Source organism: Piliocolobus tephrosceles, chromosome 11 (genome assembly GCF_002776525.5).
Source record: "Piliocolobus tephrosceles isolate RC106 chromosome 11, ASM277652v3, whole genome shotgun sequence".
In the NCBI taxonomy this organism is placed as follows: domain Eukaryota; kingdom Metazoa; phylum Chordata; class Mammalia; order Primates; family Cercopithecidae; genus Piliocolobus; species Piliocolobus tephrosceles.
Window position 1 is genome coordinate 71,837,631 of NC_045444.1, and position 18,614 is coordinate 71,856,244.

General features: G+C 31.9%; 1 protein-coding gene across 1 annotated transcript in view; it reads left to right on the top strand.

The window, feature by feature from the left end:
• Positions 1 to 18,614, top strand: part of FSIP2 (fibrous sheath interacting protein 2) — a 97,096-nt gene that overhangs the window by 10,783 nt on the left and 67,699 nt on the right. Inside the window, exons 8-13 of the mRNA XM_023212464.1 lie at positions 5,868 to 5,988; positions 8,319 to 8,405; positions 13,058 to 13,173; positions 14,037 to 14,082; positions 15,245 to 15,351; positions 16,618 to 16,681. Of these exons, the coding sequence (XP_023068232.1) occupies positions 5,868 to 5,988; positions 8,319 to 8,405; positions 13,058 to 13,173; positions 14,037 to 14,082; positions 15,245 to 15,351; positions 16,618 to 16,681 (541 nt within the window). The remainder of the gene's footprint in view (positions 1 to 5,867; positions 5,989 to 8,318; positions 8,406 to 13,057; positions 13,174 to 14,036; positions 14,083 to 15,244; positions 15,352 to 16,617; positions 16,682 to 18,614) is intronic.

Consider the following 18,614-nt stretch of genomic DNA (forward strand, 5'->3'; position numbering starts at 1 on the left):
GTATAATGTTGAATAGAAGCAGACATACTAGCTATTTTTAACTGGTGATTTGCTTGGTAGTGACTCTCTTTGCTAGTGATCTCAAGGGGAAAGGATTAAGTCTGTCACCGTTAATTATAGGGTTAGCTGTGGGTTTTTTTTACAGGTGTCATTCATCAGGTTGAGGAAATTTTCTTATATTTCTAGCTTGCTGAACATTTCTATCAGAAAGAACATTTCTATCAGTAAGATTCTGTCAAACATTTTCTTCTGTGGTTTTATTGAATTCATATGTAGGTTTTCTTTTGTGGTTCATTACATAGTAGATAACATAAATTGATTTTTGAATGTTAAATGAATCCTGAACAAATGATCCTTAAAGCAACATACTTGATCTGATTTACATATTGTTGTATTAAGTTTACCAATTTGTTTAGAATTTTGCCCTAGAGATGTTAGTGCAAAATGTAGTTTTCTTGCACTACTCTTCTCTGATTTTGGTATCAGGGTAATGCTGGCCTCATACCATAAATCTCTATGTATTCCATCTTCAGATTTTTGAAAACATTATTTTAGAATTGGTATTGTTTATTTTTTATATATTTTATGAAATTTATCAGTGAAGACATTTGGGTATGAGGCTTATTTGTGGGAAGATACGTAACTACATACCTATTCCAAACATTATTTTTAAAAGTTTTGATAGTGTATTCTAGTAATTTTTTCATTTCATTTGAATTGTGGAATTTATTTACAAAGTTGTTTATAACATGCCTTTGTTATCCTTTGCATATTTCTAGACCCTGGTGATGTCACCCACTTTCCTTGCTTATATGGTAATTTGTAACTTCTTTTTTCCTTATCAGTCCTGGCTAGAGTTGTTTTTCCTTTTTCTTCTTATTTCTCTTTTTCTGATTTTCTCAAACTACTAGTTTTTAGTTTTAGTGAATTTCTCTGTTTTTTTTTTTTTCTATTTTGTTTATTTCTGTTCTGATATTTTTGTTAAATACCTTTCTCTCTTTAGGTGGAAGTCATTAATTCAAGACCCTTCCTCTTTTCTAATACAGAAATTTAGTACTCTTAAGTTCTTCCCTAACACTGGTCTCTCAAGAGTCTCCATATTTTTTTTTATATACAGTGTTTTTATATTTATTCAATTCAAAATAGTTTAATTTCCCTTTTAATTTTATGTTTGATTCATTGGTTATTTAAAAGTGTGTCATTTAGCTTCTAAATATTTGGACTGTGTCCAAGATCTTTCTGTTATTGATTTCAAATTTACTTTTATTGTGGTCAGAGAAAACTTTTATTTCCCAAATCTTTTTAAATACATTGAGACTTATTTTATCTTCCCAAACTCTAGTCATTTTGGGTAAATTACAAATGTATACCTGAAAAAAAACTTCTTTCTACTGTTGTTGGGTGAGGTATTTTGTAAGTGTTCTCTAGATATCAAGTTCATTGATAGAATTGTTCAAATCTAAATCCTAGCTCAATTTCTGTCTACTTGTTCTCTCAATTATTGAAAGAGTTATTAAAATCTCTGACTATATTTTTGGATTTGTCTAGTATCTCAGTTTTTATTTGAAACTCAGTATTAGGTTAAAAAATGGCTAGAATTGTTATGTCTGTTGGTGATTTGATTTTTTTTATTGTTATGAAAATATTTTATTTTCCTCTGTTATTATTCTTTGCTCTAATATTACAGGTAATATTAACATTGCCATTGCAGCTTTATTCTGATTACTGTTAGCATGGCATATTATTTTCTTGTGTTTTACTTTATTTTTTTTTATTTTTATTTTTATTATACTTTAAGTTCTAGGGTACATGTGCATAACGTGCAGGTTTGTTACATATGTATACATGTGCCATGTTGGTGTGCTGCACCCATCAACTCGTCAGCACCCATCAATTCATCATTTATATCAGGTATAACTCCCCAATGCAATCCCTCCCCCCTCCCCCCTCCCCATGATAGGCCCCAGTGTGTGATGTTCCCCTTCCCGAGTCCAAGTGAGCTCATTGTTCAGTTCCCACCTATGAGTGAGAACATGCGGTGTTTGGTTTTCTCTTCTTGTGATAGTTTGCTAAGAATGATGGTTTCCAGCTGCATCCATGTCCCTACAAAGGACGCAAACTCATCCTTTTTTATGGCTGCATAGTATTCCATGGTGTATATGTGCCACATTTTCTTAATCCAGTCTGTCACTGATGGACATTTGGGTTGATTCCAAGTCTTTGCTATTGTGAATAGTGCCGCAATAAACATACGTGTGCATGTGTCTTTGTAGTAGCATAATTTATAATCCTTTGGGTATATACCCAGTAGTGGGATGGCTGGGTCATATGGTACATCTAGTTCTAGATCCTTGAGGAATTGCCATACTGTTTTCCATAATGGTTGAACTAGTTTACAATCCCACCAACAGTGTAAAAGTGTTCCTATTTCTCCACATCCTCTCCAACACCTGTTGTTTCCTGATTTTTTAATGATTGCCATTCTAACTGGTGTGAGATGGTATCTCATTGTGGTTTTGATTTGCATTTCTCTGATGGCGAGTGATGATGAGCATTTTTTCATGTGTCTGTTGGCTGTATGAATGTCTTCTTTTGAGAAATGTCTGTTCATATCCTTTGCCCACTTTTTGATGGGGTTGTTTGTTTTTTTCTTGTATATTTGTTTGAGTTCTTTGTAGATTCTGGAAATTAGCCCTTTTTCAGATGAGTAGATTGCAAAAATGTTCTCCCATTCTGTAGGTTGCCTGTTCACTCTGATGGTAGTTTCTTTTGCTGTGCAGAAGCTCTTTAGTTTAATTAGATCCCATTTGTCAATTTTGGCTTTTGCTGCCGTTGCTTTTGGTGTTTTAGACATGAAGTCCTTGTCCATGCCTATGTCCTGAATGGTACTACCTAGATTTTCTTCTAGGGTTTTCATGGTATTAGGTCTAACATTTAAGTCTCTAATCCATCTTGAATTAATCTTCATATAAGGAGTAAGGAAAGGATCCAGTTTCAGCTTTCTACTTATGGCTAGCCAATTTTCCCAGCACCATTTATTAAATAGGGAATCCTTTCCCCATTTCTTGTTTTTGTCAGGTTTGTCAAAGATCAGATGGTTGTAGATGTGTGGCATTATTTCTGAGGGCTCCGTTCTGTTCCATTGGTCTATATCTCTGTTTTGGTACCAGTACCATGCTGTTTTGGTTACTGTAGCCTTGTAGTATAGTTTGAAGTCAGGTAGCGTGACGCCTCCGGCTTTGTCCTTTTGACTTAGGATTGTCTTGGCAATGCGGGCTCTTTTTTGGTTCCATATGAACTTTAAAGCAGTTTTTTCCAATTCGGTGAAGAAACTCATTGGTAGCTTGATGGGGATGGCATTGAATCTATAAATAACCTTGGGCAGTATGGCCATTTTCACGATATTGATTCTTCCCATCCATGAGCATGGTATGTTCTTCCATTTGTTTGTGTCCTCTTTGATTTCACTGAGCAGTGGTTTGTAGTTCTCCTTGAAGAGGTGTTTTACTTTTAAGACCAAATTTGGGTCTTTATTTGTGTGTGTGTGTGTGTGTGGCTACTATTCATATAGATGGACTTTGGTTTCATATCAAATCTGACAACTGCCTGTAATTAAGGTGTTTGTAGCATTCACATTTAGTGTGATTATTAACATGATTAGTTTTATGTCTGTCATCTCATTATTTGTTTTTAATTTGTCTCATCTATGTTCTTTTCTTCATTTTCTGCCTTTTTCTTTGGATTTTTAATGATCCCTTTGTATCTATTTTGTATATTGTTTCTTTGTTTGAAATTTACCAGTTGCTTTAAGGATTATAGTATATGTCTTTAACTTATTAGGGTAGATCTTAAAGTGTTATTATACTATATTATACTATTTCAAATTTAGTGTAAGAGCCTTACAATATTATGCTTTATTTTTCTCCCTGTGGCCTTTATGCTATTTTGGTCATTCATTTTATTTATATACATATACATAATAAATCTGACAATACAACATTGCTGAGTTTGTCTAAACGATCATTTATCTTTTATCATGATGTAAATAAGTCATATATTTGGCCATATACTTAAATTTTTTTATGTTCTTCATTCTTCTTTTTTTGTATACCCATATTTTCATCTGCTATCATTTTTTTTTTTCTGTCTAAGGACTTTCTTTAACATTGATCTTAGTACAACTTAATTTTGTATGTCTGCAAAATACTTATACCTTTATTTTTGAAAACTTTTTTTTGAGTGTATATTAGTTAGCATCAACTGGGTATAGAATTCACCATTGACTATTTTTTATTTTATTTTAGTACTTTAAAGATGCTCTTTCACTTTCTTCTCTACATTGATTTCAAGAGGAAATCTACTGTTTTTAAACTTCATTTTTCTCTATGTAACGTAATTTGTTTTTCTGGTAACTTTAAAAATATTTTTTTATCCCTAGTTTTGAGAAATTTGATTATTATGACTTGGTGAAATTTTTCTTGTTTTCTATGCATTGGTATTTTGGGCTTCTTGGACCTGTGAGTTTATGGTTTTCATCAAATTTAAAACATTTTAGGATATTATTATCTAATATTTATTTTATCTTTTCTCTCCTCTCTTCAGGCATATTAGGCTGCTTGAAGTTGTCCCATATCTCACTGAAATACTTTCATTTATTCACCTGTCTGTGTTTTCTTTTGGATGGTTTCTCTTGCTGAATTCCCATTACCTAATCTTCTGCAATGTCTGTGCTGCCATTAATACATCCATGGTATTGCTCATCTTACATATTTGAAAATTGCTTTCGGACCTTGTTATATCTTCCATATCTCTTCACTTTGTTTATATACAAATTGCAATTATGTTACTGTATTGTTTCTGTATTTAATTCCAACATTTGTGTCATTTTTGAGTCAATTTCAATTGATCAATCTACTTCTTTTATAAGTCATATTCCCCTGCTTCTTTACATGCCTAGTATTCTTTGGTTGGATGCCAGACATGAATTTTAGTTTGTATACTGAATATTTTTATGTTCTTATAAATATTCTTTAGCTTTTTTGATGTAGATAATTTATTTGGAAACAATCTGATTGTACAGGTCTTGCCTTTTATGATTTGCTGGTGGGGTGAGAGCCATGTTTTATCTGGCTTTTCCTACTACTTTCCTAGTAGGTATTTCCTACTACTGAGTTAAGATCCATCTTAGTACTCTACTCAATGCCCTATGACTCATGAGGTTTTTTCAGTGTAGCTTTCCAGTGAAATATTTCTAGGGGGAGTAGGCATGTTTTCTATCCCTAGATAGCTTCCAGTGACTGTTTTCTCTAATCCTTTAGGAAGATCTTTACTGTAGTCTTGGGTAGTTTTTTTTTTACATAAGCTAATCCATTTTCTTGCTAAATACTGCAAGAACCCTCTAAGAATCTCTCGGGTTCTTTCTGTATGGATTTATCTTCTTTTTAGTACATTCATTACTGGCCCAGAAATTCACAAAGGCAAGTCACATTTTATGTACTATATTATGTTTATCTCTGGTAGACCTGAGTGATATTTGGTTAAACCCTCAGTAATCTTCCAATTGAAGATGATTGCGAAATTACTTAAACTCACCAGGACAGCTATGGATAAGATACCCTGTCTGATCAGAAACTGGATTAGTTCTCTGATGGTATGTAGAGAGGTAAATTGCATACATGTTAAATATATTCTTTGTGTTTGATCACAAATGGAAATTTGCCCTTTACTACTCTCTTATTTTTGTAATATTACAAATCAAGACAGGACTGATTATCCATTTTTAATATATTGTCACATTTTAAATAATTTGTTTTACATTTCTAAATGGCAAGTTAATATTAACCAGTAAATTTTCTTTAATATTGTAGAAACAAGATCTTCTAGAGAAAAAAATGGCTTATCATTTACAAAAAATGCAAGATACTGGCTTTAAAGGTGAAGATATGGGAAAAAATACATTTAAATACAGAGGTCAAGATGGAACACGTAGTGAATGTGAGAACATTAAAAGATGATGTAGCTAAGGGGGAAATGCTTATCTATGTAAAAATCCTTGTGTAATACTCTGTGTACTTACACTTGCTATTCCCTTTGTGCCAGACATTGTTCTAGGTATTTCTATGTTACAGTTCAAGTTGAAAAGTAGGCATATATGTAACAATGATAACAGATTGTAACAATCTCACCAATTGGCTCAAGAGACAGGCTTGCCTGTACTGCATTTCTAACTAACCTCCCTATATTTAAAATAACTACTAAAATGATACAAACGTGTATCTAAGATACTGCTATTATATACCAACCTGGTGTTTTATTATGTTGCCAACCAGTAAGAATGGGAGGAGATACAGAATTAGGAAAAAAGGAAGGAAGAAATAAATGAAGAAAGAAAAAATGAAGAAAGTTTAAAAGGAGAAATGGCTTTATTTTGCCCAGCCTTTACCAGCTTCCTTTATTTATAACATTATAAAATTACAATGGGTTTTTGTTTTCTGATATTACATAAAATTTCATGGCCAGAATGCAAAATGTAGACTTGTTTTAACTATCTTTGACTGTGTAGTATCAGGAAAGAAACTGATTATTTTCCATGCAGCTATCATCATAGTATCTCATCAATCCCATTTCTAGGTCAGAGCTTTCCTGTGTCACTCCAATAGATTACCAACTAGCCTCTGTTACGTCTTCTTTTTACCTGCCTCAAATCCATTTTGTACCGTTGCTTGTTACATTTAAAACTCTGTTCTGATGGTTTCTTCCTCCACCCTTAAAACTATTATCGATTAAATGAAGCTCAGACTGCTTCAGCAAACATTTATCAGCATCTGGAGTTCAGTCTTTACCTAACTTTTTAACTTTATTTTATACTACATCCTTGAAGATGGCAGCTATGATCTAGTGGTGATATGCACAGGCTCTGAAACTGGATTGTAGAAGTCCAATCCTGTTTTATCATTTTCTTGCAATGATATGGCTTGTAAATTACTTAACTTCCCTAAGCCAGTTTTGTTACCTGAAAACAAAGATAATACTCCTAGATAATTCCTATAAAGAGTGTAAAAATTCTAGCATATAGTAAGTACTTAATTTATTTTGTTGTTTAGTCAAATTAGACTACTGATCATTCCTAAAACACATGTTACTTTTCCGACTTCTCTGCCTCTCTGTATCCAATTTTTCTCAATTTAGAATGACCTGATTACCATCTCCATTTATCAAAATCCTACAGTTACTTAAGCCGCACTGTAAATTACATGCCAAAAAGTCATTGTTGATAATCCTAACTGGAAGGTCCCTCTTCTGTGAATCTCTCAAGTAGTTTGTACCACTTTTAATTCACTTATTACATACTTACCACTGTCTTAATCATTTATAATAGTAAACTCCCACCTTTGTATTCAATAAACACCATTCAAAGCATATACACTAAGTACATGTTTGCTAAATTGATTAATTCAATCTACTTAGTTCATTGAGGCAGTGACAGCAATATCATGCCTCATATATAAATCACTTCAGTAACTATAAAAATTCCTACATCTTCATTAACTTTCTCATATGGTAGGAAGAATTTAAGTAGCTTAAACATTTGTTATTTAAACACACTGTTGAAGAAGTAGTATGTAAATGAGTTTAGTTTATATTATCAAAGTGACGGAATAGAAAGAATATCCATGGCCCAAATTAAATTGAATTATACCACTATTGTAATGTTGTTATCTTCCAACAAGTAGACAACTTTTATTGGGAAAAAGTAAAAGAAAGGAAATATCAGAAGAATTTGCTCAGTGATCAGTAAATGGGGAAACAGATCACTCTCATAGTTTACATCTCTAATAACAGCCCCTTGAGCACACATGCAGTGAGTAACTTTTGCCACCCTAATAGTTAGGAAAGCAAAACTATAATTACATTTATCACAAAGAAGGGAATATATATGTGCATTTGCTTATGCCAGGCAGCAAGGCATATCCAAGAATTACAACAGTCACTGTGGACTACTGAGTCTTCAGCCCAGCCACTATGTTGTTATGCACCCAGATGGATATTGACATGTTTCAGTTGAGCCAGGTGCAGATTTCTGCTAGAAAAACATTCTATCCTTCCAAGTGTATCTTTTAATATTAAGGGATAATATGTCAAGAATTGTCTTTTCTCCCATTTCATATCTCTCTATCTTCTCCAATTTCTCTCACAATCCCACATACAGACTAGTATATAGTTCAACTCCTCTTGGGCATAAAAGGATAAGTAGTCTATCTTGGGTAATTCTGTCATCATCATAAGTAAAAATAAATGTTTTATTATATTTCTTTAAGCTTCTCCAAAGAATAAAACGAAGACTTCTGAAGATATAATGTTAGTTTATCCTGCTGGAGACCAGAATACATATAAAGAAACACGTGGTAAGTGAATAGTGTGACAAGAAACACTAGATACTAAACAATAATTTGGGGAAAGACAGTTTTTTTTAACAACTTCTTTCACTTAAATGCAGACAAATCCTCTGTTTTCTTTTTGTCAAATGACTGATTTTGAGTGATGCTTAACAAGAGCTATGTGGCCTTTATTAGTTTTAGAATTTGATAACCAGATAATTGATTTACTGTTTTGAACCTGACATTTTATTATTATTTTAGAAAATTAAATGAAGGTTCTGTTACTATTAAATATATAATACAGCATGCCTACCAACTTATAGAAAATATTTTTGTTCAAAATAATCTCAGAAAATGCTGAAATATGTCAGAAATTAAGTACATTTACTCCAGATTTACTGTGGCCTTTACAGTAACATCACTTTATTATCTTTTAACTTATGTTATGTCACTTCATGTTGTTCATTAGAGCTCACTGAAAGACTATAAACTCAAATTACAATATAAAAATCCTCCAAAAATATATTACTAGAGTATGACTGTTCAAAAGTTGAACAGTATAATTAATCTCCCATTATTAAATTTCAAAGAAAAATTAACATATAAATGTTAAATTTCTTGGCCTTATTGGTTAAAAAATAAAAGAAATATTGTTTAAAATCTTTTCTTCCTGAGTATGCAATTTGCTTAGTTTTCATCAAGAATCAGAAATGTTGGAAGAGATAGTGTTGCCTTAGCCTAGGATGTCTTTCTGCCTCAGAATCACTGAGGTTCAGTTAATTTAACTCCAAAATCCATGGATCCCATTTTTAAAGTTCAGCTTTTACAACATACCAAAGGATTATTTACAACTGGCAAATTTATGGCAATACCAGCTCTACATCTTATACTGCATGTAGACAACAAACTAAATTATCGATTTCTAAAGCAATTATCTCAAGCAAACTGATCCTGTAAAAATCTAGTGTTGAATGCATCTCAGACTGATCTTACTGTTGTCAAAGAATCTCAGTGACATTTCGGGAAAGGATGGTCAATGGAAAATACTGTTTTTAGCCTCACTGCGATACCAGTTTATCGTGACAACTGTCTGGAAACAGACCTGTAAATTTAATTAAGCATGGTTGGGAGAAATATCCTATTAAAAGATGAAATGTAAAGTAATGTGATTCATATCAGAATTGGGTGGAGCAGGTTATGTATATCTACTCTCCAGTCTCAGTGAAGGGTATGTGAGTCATTGTAGTCTTTTTGTGAATTTTAAAAATACACAGTAGTGCCATCACAGATTATCATGTTTTTAGAGGTGCTCCTCTTTCCCATTCACCATAATTAGGTCTTCCTGGTTTCCATTTCATCATTGAGTCATGAGTGTGAACTCTGTGCAGTGTCACATCCTCTGTACTCTTATGAGAAATTTGTCCCACACGGTTTTGGAGCTGGTGATTCCCCAAGCAGAATTCAAAGTGAATTTCCTGCTCCAGCTTCTTAGCTTGTCTGTGTATTTTTTTCATTCCCAGAAAAGATCTCAAGGCATTTATTTTGGTTTTTAAATTACCCTAAAGCAAAATGGAATATTTGGTACAATTACATGTATAAACACATGTACAGATTTGTGTAACCACTGTCACAATCACATGTAGAACGGTCCAGCATTCCAAAAATCTGCCTCATGCTGTTTATTTGCAGTCACACCCTCCTTCCTCCAACTAATACTCCCAAATTACCTCTGGTATTATTAGTTATGTTACCTCTGGGATTATTATCAAATAGTAATATGTTCTCCTGACTATAGTTCATTTTCTGTTGGAGAATGTCATGTAAATGGAATCATACATTATGTAACTTTATAAAAATATCTTCTTTTACTCAGCATAATACCTCTGAAATTCATTCAAGTTATAGCATGTGTCAACGGTTTGTTCCTTTCCATTGTATGGATGCACCAGAGTTTGTTTCTTTCATTCTTCAATTGAAAGAAATTTGAAATTTTGGATTGTTTCCATGTTTGGGTGATTATGTATAGAATGACTAGAAGTACAGTTGATGTTTGAACATCAAGGGGTGAGAGTTGAAGCACGGGCCCCCTGCACAGTAAAAAAAGTTACATTTAACTTTTGAGTCCCCAGAAACTTACTAACAGCCCACCGTTGACCTTACTGAAAACATAAACTGTCAAGTAACACGTATTATGTATGTTATCTGTATTATATACTGTAATCTTACAATAAACTATAGTGTTATTAAATTGAAAAAGTCATAGGAAGAGAAAATGTAATGTATTTACTATTTATTAAGTGAAAATGGATCATGGTTAAGGTCTTCATCCTCATTGTCTTCATGTTGTAACACCTCTGGCCAGTGGAAGCGCCTTTGTTATAACTCTAGAGACCCTAGTGGTTGTTGATAGCTTCCTTGCTACCTGAGAAGACAGGAAGATTCTAGCTTATCTTGTACGAATCTAGTTGCTTTGGCAACTTTGAAAATATAAAGTGATCATCGATAGCTGGGCCTATTTCTAAACATTATCTTCCATTCTATTGATGTATTTATCTGTCTTTATGCAAATACCTCAATTTTCTTCATTATAGTGGCTTTATAATAAGTTTTGAAATTCAGTGGTTTGAGTTATGCAGTGTTAGTTGTTATACTAGGTTGACTTGGTTATTCTAGAGCCTTTACATTTCTATAGAGATTTTAAAAACAACTTGCCAATTTTTACAAAACAGCTTGCTGGGATTTTGTTGGGATTCACTTTTCATTTATTGCTCTCTGTTCAGTACAATGTTGAACAGCAATGGTGATTGTGTACATCTTAATATTGTTCTAAAACATAAGGGAAAGTGATACATATGAATTAGGATATTAGCTCTAGATATTTAAATATAGCCTTTGTTAAAAAAAGACATCCCCTTTTTTCTTAGTTCACTAAGAAATTTTATCATGAATGGGTGTTGAATTGTATCATATTTTTTCTGTGTCTTTGACATAATCACATGAATCTGCTCCTTTTTTCTGTTTATATTATAAATTACTTTGATTTTTGAATGGATCAAATTACATTTGATTTTCTTCATTCCTTGGATAAACTCTATTTATTCATAATGCATTATCTTTATTACATATTATAATATGTAATATTAACATAGTATTTTAACATACTTATATTTATTAAAATTATACTATACGTAAATATATATTCACATATATTTATATTACAGTATTTATAGTATATAATATATAAGATAATTATAATTATAAAAATTATAATTTACTATATTTATTATATAATTATGATTACTATAATATTAACCTAATGGTCAGTATATTATTAATAATATTGTTATATATTATATTATATATTATTCACGATATTTATTATTTGTTTTGTTTACAATTCTTGCATGTTTGCTCATGGGGGAGTTGAACAAATTTTTAATTTATTATAATGCCTTGTAATGATATTTTGTATCAAAGTGATTCTGATGTCAAAGTATAAGATAGAAAATGTTCACTCTTCTTCAATTTCCTGGGAGAGTTTGTGTAGAATTAGCATAATTTCTTGCTTAAATATTTAGCACAATTCAGCGGTGAAGTCACTTGAGTCTGGAGCTTTTTTGTGGAAAGGTTTAAACCTCGTATTCAATTTCTTTGCTACAGGACTCTTCATATTATCTATTTATTTGTGATAAGACATGATCATTTGGATTTTTCAGAGAATTTGTTCCTTGTATATATTTTCAAATTTATTGGCATACATTTTTCATGTATTTATTATTTCTTTAGTAATTATCTGTAGATTCTATTTTGCTGATTTGTGGCCTTATTTGTTTTCAGCTTATTAATTACTAAATATCTTAATAAGCCAGTTTTTTATTTCATTCTTTCTCTTTTTTTTATGTTTTTTAAAAATTTTACTTTGATCTTTATTTTTCTGCTTACTAAGTTTTGGCAAGGATGTGAAAGAACTGAAACTCTGATGCACTGCTGATTGATATGTAAAATGGTACAACCACATTGAAAAACTGGTTTGGTTTTTTATTTAAGTTAAACCTGTATTTACCACGTGACCAGTCATTCAGCTACTAAGTATTTACCCAGTAAAAATGAAAAAAAAATGTGTTCACACACGACCTGTATGTGAAAGTTCATAGAAATTTATTATTTATAAATTTTATTTATAATAAAATAAAATTTATATTTATTTATAATAAAATAATACAAACAAATAAAATAAATAAATATTTTATTTATAAAAATTGGAAACAAATCCAAATGTCCATCAACAAGTAAGTGGATAAAAAATTATAGCATAGCCATACAATAGAATTCTTCTCAGAAATAAAAAAGAAAAACAATACCACTGATACATGCAACAATGTTGTGATAAGTGAAAGAAGCCAGGGAAATATGAAATTCTAGAAAGTGCAAACTAATCTAGAGTTAGTGGTATATATCAGTGTTATTGGGGTATGAGAACAGAGAGATGGAGAGATTACAAAGTTTCATGAGAAAACTTCTACAGATAATAGAAATGTTATCTTGAATGCAGTGATGGTTTCATGGTTGGATACATATTTCAAAGTCAATTAAATAATTAAATAGGTACAATTGATTGTACTTCCGTAAAGTTGTTTAAAAAAAAGCTATAGAGTTCTCTCTCTTTTGTTTACTTTTAGGACATACAGCAAATGCTGCTCATCAGTGTCAAAATAGTTCAAATAATTTTACGAAAAAAACCTCAACTTCTGTTGTTTATCAGGCAGATGTACAGGATAATGGTATAAATCAAAAGGTATACAATTATGCTTTACAGTTTGGTGTTGTATTTATTAATTTATCTACTTAACTTTTATTTCTATGAAATCTCTCCTTCAGCAGCATCGTACTGATTGTTTAGGGATATTGAGTTTTATTCATGAAACCTGATCCATTTTCCAGGCTTTAAAGTGTTGAGTTAGCTTCGTGCTAAACGCACTATGGATTTTAGCAGAAAATAACCCAAACAAATATTTGGCAGTAATATCAATAATGATAGCTTGCATTTATTGATCATATACTATTGACCAGGTGTTGTACTAAGCTAGAATGAAGGAAAGCAATAATTGGGTAACATAAGATAAATATAAGAAGTTGGGTAATAAAAGATAAAAAGAAGAATAAGACATAATTGCTCCTCTAAAAGATTCATTGTCTAGTGAGGCAACAGACACAGAAAAATACTATTCCAATAAAATTATCCTGGAATGATGAATTTTAGTTTGGTTCTAAAGTGTTTTTAATAAGCATTACACTGGTTTAGACTGGGTGTGAATGGATTAGATTGGATTTTTCTGAGACAAACTGAATGAGTCTAAAGTTTTTAGAACCAACCATACGTATATTACCATGCCTTTAGGCAAAATAGGGAAGATTGGAGAAGAAGTAGGTTTATACATTACTACATATTGAACTCAGGTTTGGACTAGTTAAATTTGAGATTATATGAAAGGTATCCTAGGAGGCTGACGATATGTATTGTACCTAAACAGTTATTATGAGTTACAAGATAAAAGAGGGAAAACATCTGTATTCATTGGTTAATTGATAGAAGGCAGAGTCTTTTTTGGAAGTACAGTTACTAATGTAATTTTTTCTCTTTAATGTGGTACCATGTAGAGAGATGGGATGGTATCTAAAAACTCAATTATTTTCGATGATAAAGGTAAGAAAATACACAATAGTCATAATTTTTCTGTTATTAAGTATGCAGTTACAGTTTTATTATATATTTTAAGTTGTTTTATCTGACTATAAAATATGCTTATTCTAAAAAATTAAGGCTGATATAAATGTTTTATGAATATAGATATTGTAATTAGCCCATATATTTGAGTGATTGCTGGATGAGTGTGCCTTTTGGAATTTGCAAAGTGTGGAAAAGATAGGGTCCCTGCTGTGGCTGTTTGTACTTACAGATAAAGATGCTGGCATACTGGCTTCAGGAGATTGGAATACAGAGAACTGTCCCCAAGATTGTTTCCATATTTCACTGCCGTTAATTTCCAACAAATGATACATTTTGTTTCCCATTTCTCTTTAAATGAAATATTCATTACCCAATATCTGTGTGCCTTGTTATGTTTATGCAAGTCACTAAATATACTCACATGCATATCTGACATATGCATACAGAAAACATGAGACATCTTCCTCCAGTGGGTAAAGATCACCTCAAATTTAATACGAAGCTCAGTAATCATCCTCTTCCCGACCCTTTTATTTCACCCAGGCACAAAACCTAAGTTGCCTTGGACTCTTCCTCTTATATTTTGCACCTGAAAGTTCACACTTCCTGTCTACTCTACTTCCTTAATTTATTTTGATCTTCACTCTTTTTCCATTCCCGTTGCTCCTACCCTTGTTTTCTCCATTCTTCACTATTGTAGTAACCTTCTTCCAATTTCATCTTCCTCTTGTTAACCTACTATACATTTTTCTATGAAACAATCTTCCTAAATCACAGCTTTGTTTATTTCACTATCCAAATGATTTTTCATTGCCTAATTACTGAAATGCAAACAGTTAATTCTAGCAGGGGGCTGTGGTTATAGCAGAAGATTAAGCTGGCATAAAGCCTTACATAAGGATTTCAGGCTTGTCTTTGAAGGCAGTGGGAACCACTGGAAATTTGTAGGCAGTAAACATCAAAAAAGTCATCTTATTTTTGGAGAATTTCCTTGACTCAAATAAATCCCTGATTGTGGCAATTCTAGTCACTGTGGCAGCTGAGCAGGGAGAATGTTGGAGTAATGCCGTAATTAATATTAACCCTTGTCCCAGCAGTATCAGCTTCTCATATTTAAAGTTATCTCTTCTTTCTCTAGGAGGTATAAATATTTCAGGCCAAGGTTCAATTATTTCAGCTCAGATATCACCCACAAGAAATTTTTCCAGAGTTTCACAGGCATTTTTGGATCCTTCAAAAGAAGAGGTATATAACAGTTCTTTTACCTCAAATACAAACACAATAAAAGGGATATGATCTTATGGTCATAATTGGTATAAAACGTCGTGATTTATGTAACCATACAAAACAACTTTATTCCCTGAAATTAGTGGTACAATAATAACATTTTAATAGCCCTTGAACAGTCTGCTTAAATGTAAGCTACAAGATGTTAGTTCATGGCACATATCTGCAGCTTTTAGAGGAGGTATAAAGTTGGACTTCTTTGAGTGGGCTTGTACAGTAATGATTTAGTATTTTTTGACCAGAGATGAGTTACCTGCTGTTCAAGAGATACCAGCAAAGATTCCGGGTATAGCTTTTGTACATGAAATAGATTTTCTCTGTGGGTTGCCAACTTGTTATAGGAATCAAATATGTATCCTTTGTTTCATTGTTAGTATAGTATTAACTAGCTCAACTGCCCTAGGGAGTTAATGTGGTTTGAAATAGATTTCATTAAACTAGAAATTTACTAAATTATTTTTAAAAGAATTCTTCATAACTAGGGTAGAAAGTGACATCATTTTCCATGTCCTAGAATGCATAATAATTGGGACACTAAATTATGTATAACTCCTAAAATGTAGTATGTTTACCACAATGGGCTTTTCTGTAGTGCAGTTTTATAATAAACATTTGACAAATGTACATCAGGCTTAGTTCACTGTTCTACTATATCAATAGCCACATTAAATATGCTAAGAGTCACAAAACTTTTAACAGCTTTGACATTAGGCATCATATTGGCCAAAATATTATAAAGACTATGCCCTTAACTTAAAAAAAACTCCTTTAAAAACAGCATCTAAATTTTATTACTGGCCTTTTTAGGGTAACGTGTGCACTAACGACATTGCCATCCATATTAAATCTTAGATTACCATTCATATTAAATCTTAGATGTGTTAGATAAAAGTACAACTATATGCTAAATCGCAAAGTCTCAGCAAATTACCAAATGTGTAGGTGGTTTTAAGTACAACTTTTGATACAACTATGAGCTTTGAATTCTATAAATAATACCTGTAATATAATACATAATAACATATTAATACATATTATACATATAGTATATATTAATACCTATTAATAACATAATAAAAACGTGCATTTCTTATAAATTGACATTAAAGAGAAATTCTCAAAATCTTAAATTTCTGTACTATAAATATAGAAATAATAGTTGATGTTTGAGTCCTAAAAATTTTTTTTATGGATCTATTTGTTTTGCTGTTGTGAATTATGTAGAAGGAGACAAATGCTGATTGGGATGGAAGACCAACCAAGAGATCAAGCTATCTCTGCGAATCAGGTAAATATCAGCAGTAATTATTGAGTAAATCTTGCATTCTATTTATTCTTTCAACTAACACTTATTGAGTTTTTGCTTCATGTTAGATATGGTGCTAAGTTTTAACCATTCAAGGAAAAATGGCATAATTTTTGCTCAGGGCTCTTACAGTATACTTGGAAAGATAGTCATGGCCCAGTATGATAAAAGCGATAAAGGAAGTGGGTATGTGTAAAACCTGGGAAAGTTATGGGAAAGAGAATACATAGGCCTATCTAGGGTAATCACAGAAGCCTTTATAATTTAGAAAGACTGTGTTGAGACATGAAGGATCAGAAGGAATTTCCTATTTTCTTTTTGTTATTTTTATTGTTTGTACTAATGTTAACAACCAAAATTTGAAAAAAAAAATTAAAGTCTTTGTACTCATATCCTTATACTTACTGTTTTCTGCTTTTACAGCAGCTTCTCTCCCACACCACGACTTTATTAAGGTATAGTGGATAATTTAAAATTGTATATATTGACGGTACAGATGGTCCCTAACTTGTAATGGTTCAATTTAGGGTTTTTCAACTTTACTGTCTGTTTATTGGGGTATTAAATGCATTCTCAGCTTACAATATTTTTGACTCACAATTGGCTAATCAAGATGTAACACCATCCTAAGGCAAAGAGAATCATATACAACTTGATATGTGTATATACAGTGAAATATTCACCACAAGCAAGCTAATTAACATATCCTCATTTCATATAGTTACTATTTGTGTGTGGTGGTGGAAGAACACCTAAGAGCTACTTTCAGCAGTTTTTAGTGACACAATATTGTTAACTATAGTCACATTGTTGTACATTAGATCTTCTGCACTTATTTATCTTATGTATCCTCCTCCCCATAACTCCTGATAACCACCATTCTATTCCCTGTTCCTATGACCTTGACATTTTTATATTACACATACAAATCATGCCGTTTTTGTCTTTCTGCATTTGGCTTATTCCACTTAGCATGATGTTCTCCAAGTTCTTTGATGTTGTCACAAATGGCAGGATTTCCTTTGTCTGAAAGGCTAAATAGTATTGTATCTTTCTGACTGTCTGTCTGTGTATCTGTGTTTATTTATACATCTAGACAGACAGATAGATCTATCTCTTGGTTTATATCAGATCTTCTTTATCCCCTCATCTGTTGATGTACATTTGTTTCTATTTATTAGCTATTGTGAATAATGCTGTAGTAAACATGGGAGTACAGATATCTCTTCAACATACTGATTTCATTTCCTTTGGATATGTACCCAGAAGTCGAATTGCTAGATCATAAGGTAATTGTTGAGGAACCTTCATACTGTTTTCCACAATGTCTGTACAAATTTACATTTCTACCAACAATATGCAAGGATTTGTTTTTCTTCACAATCTTGCCAACGCTTGTTGTCTTTTACTTTTTTGATAATAGGCATTCTAAGAGATGTGAAGTGGTATATCATTGTGGTTTTGATTGTATTTCCCTGAGATTAGTCACATTGAGCATCCTTTCATATACTTTTTGTTTATTTCCATGCCTTTGTTTGATACATGTATTTAAGTCTGTTCATGTATTTTGCTCATTATTTTTAATATATATTATTTTACTATTGAGTTGTTTCAGTTTTTTATATACTTGGGATAACAACACCTTATCAGATATGTGGCTTACAGATATTTTATACAATTCTGTAGGTTCTTTCTCACTCTGTTGATTGTTTTACAGCAATGCAAAAACTTTTACATTTGATGCAATCTCATTTTTCTATTTTTGCTTTTATTGCCTATGCTTTTAGTGCCATATCCAAACATCTATTGCCTAGATCAACATCAAGAAGCTTTGTATGTTTTCTCTTACAGTTTTATGCCTTAAGACCTCTTAGCAAACTATCACAAGAAGAGAAAACCAAACACCGCATGTTCT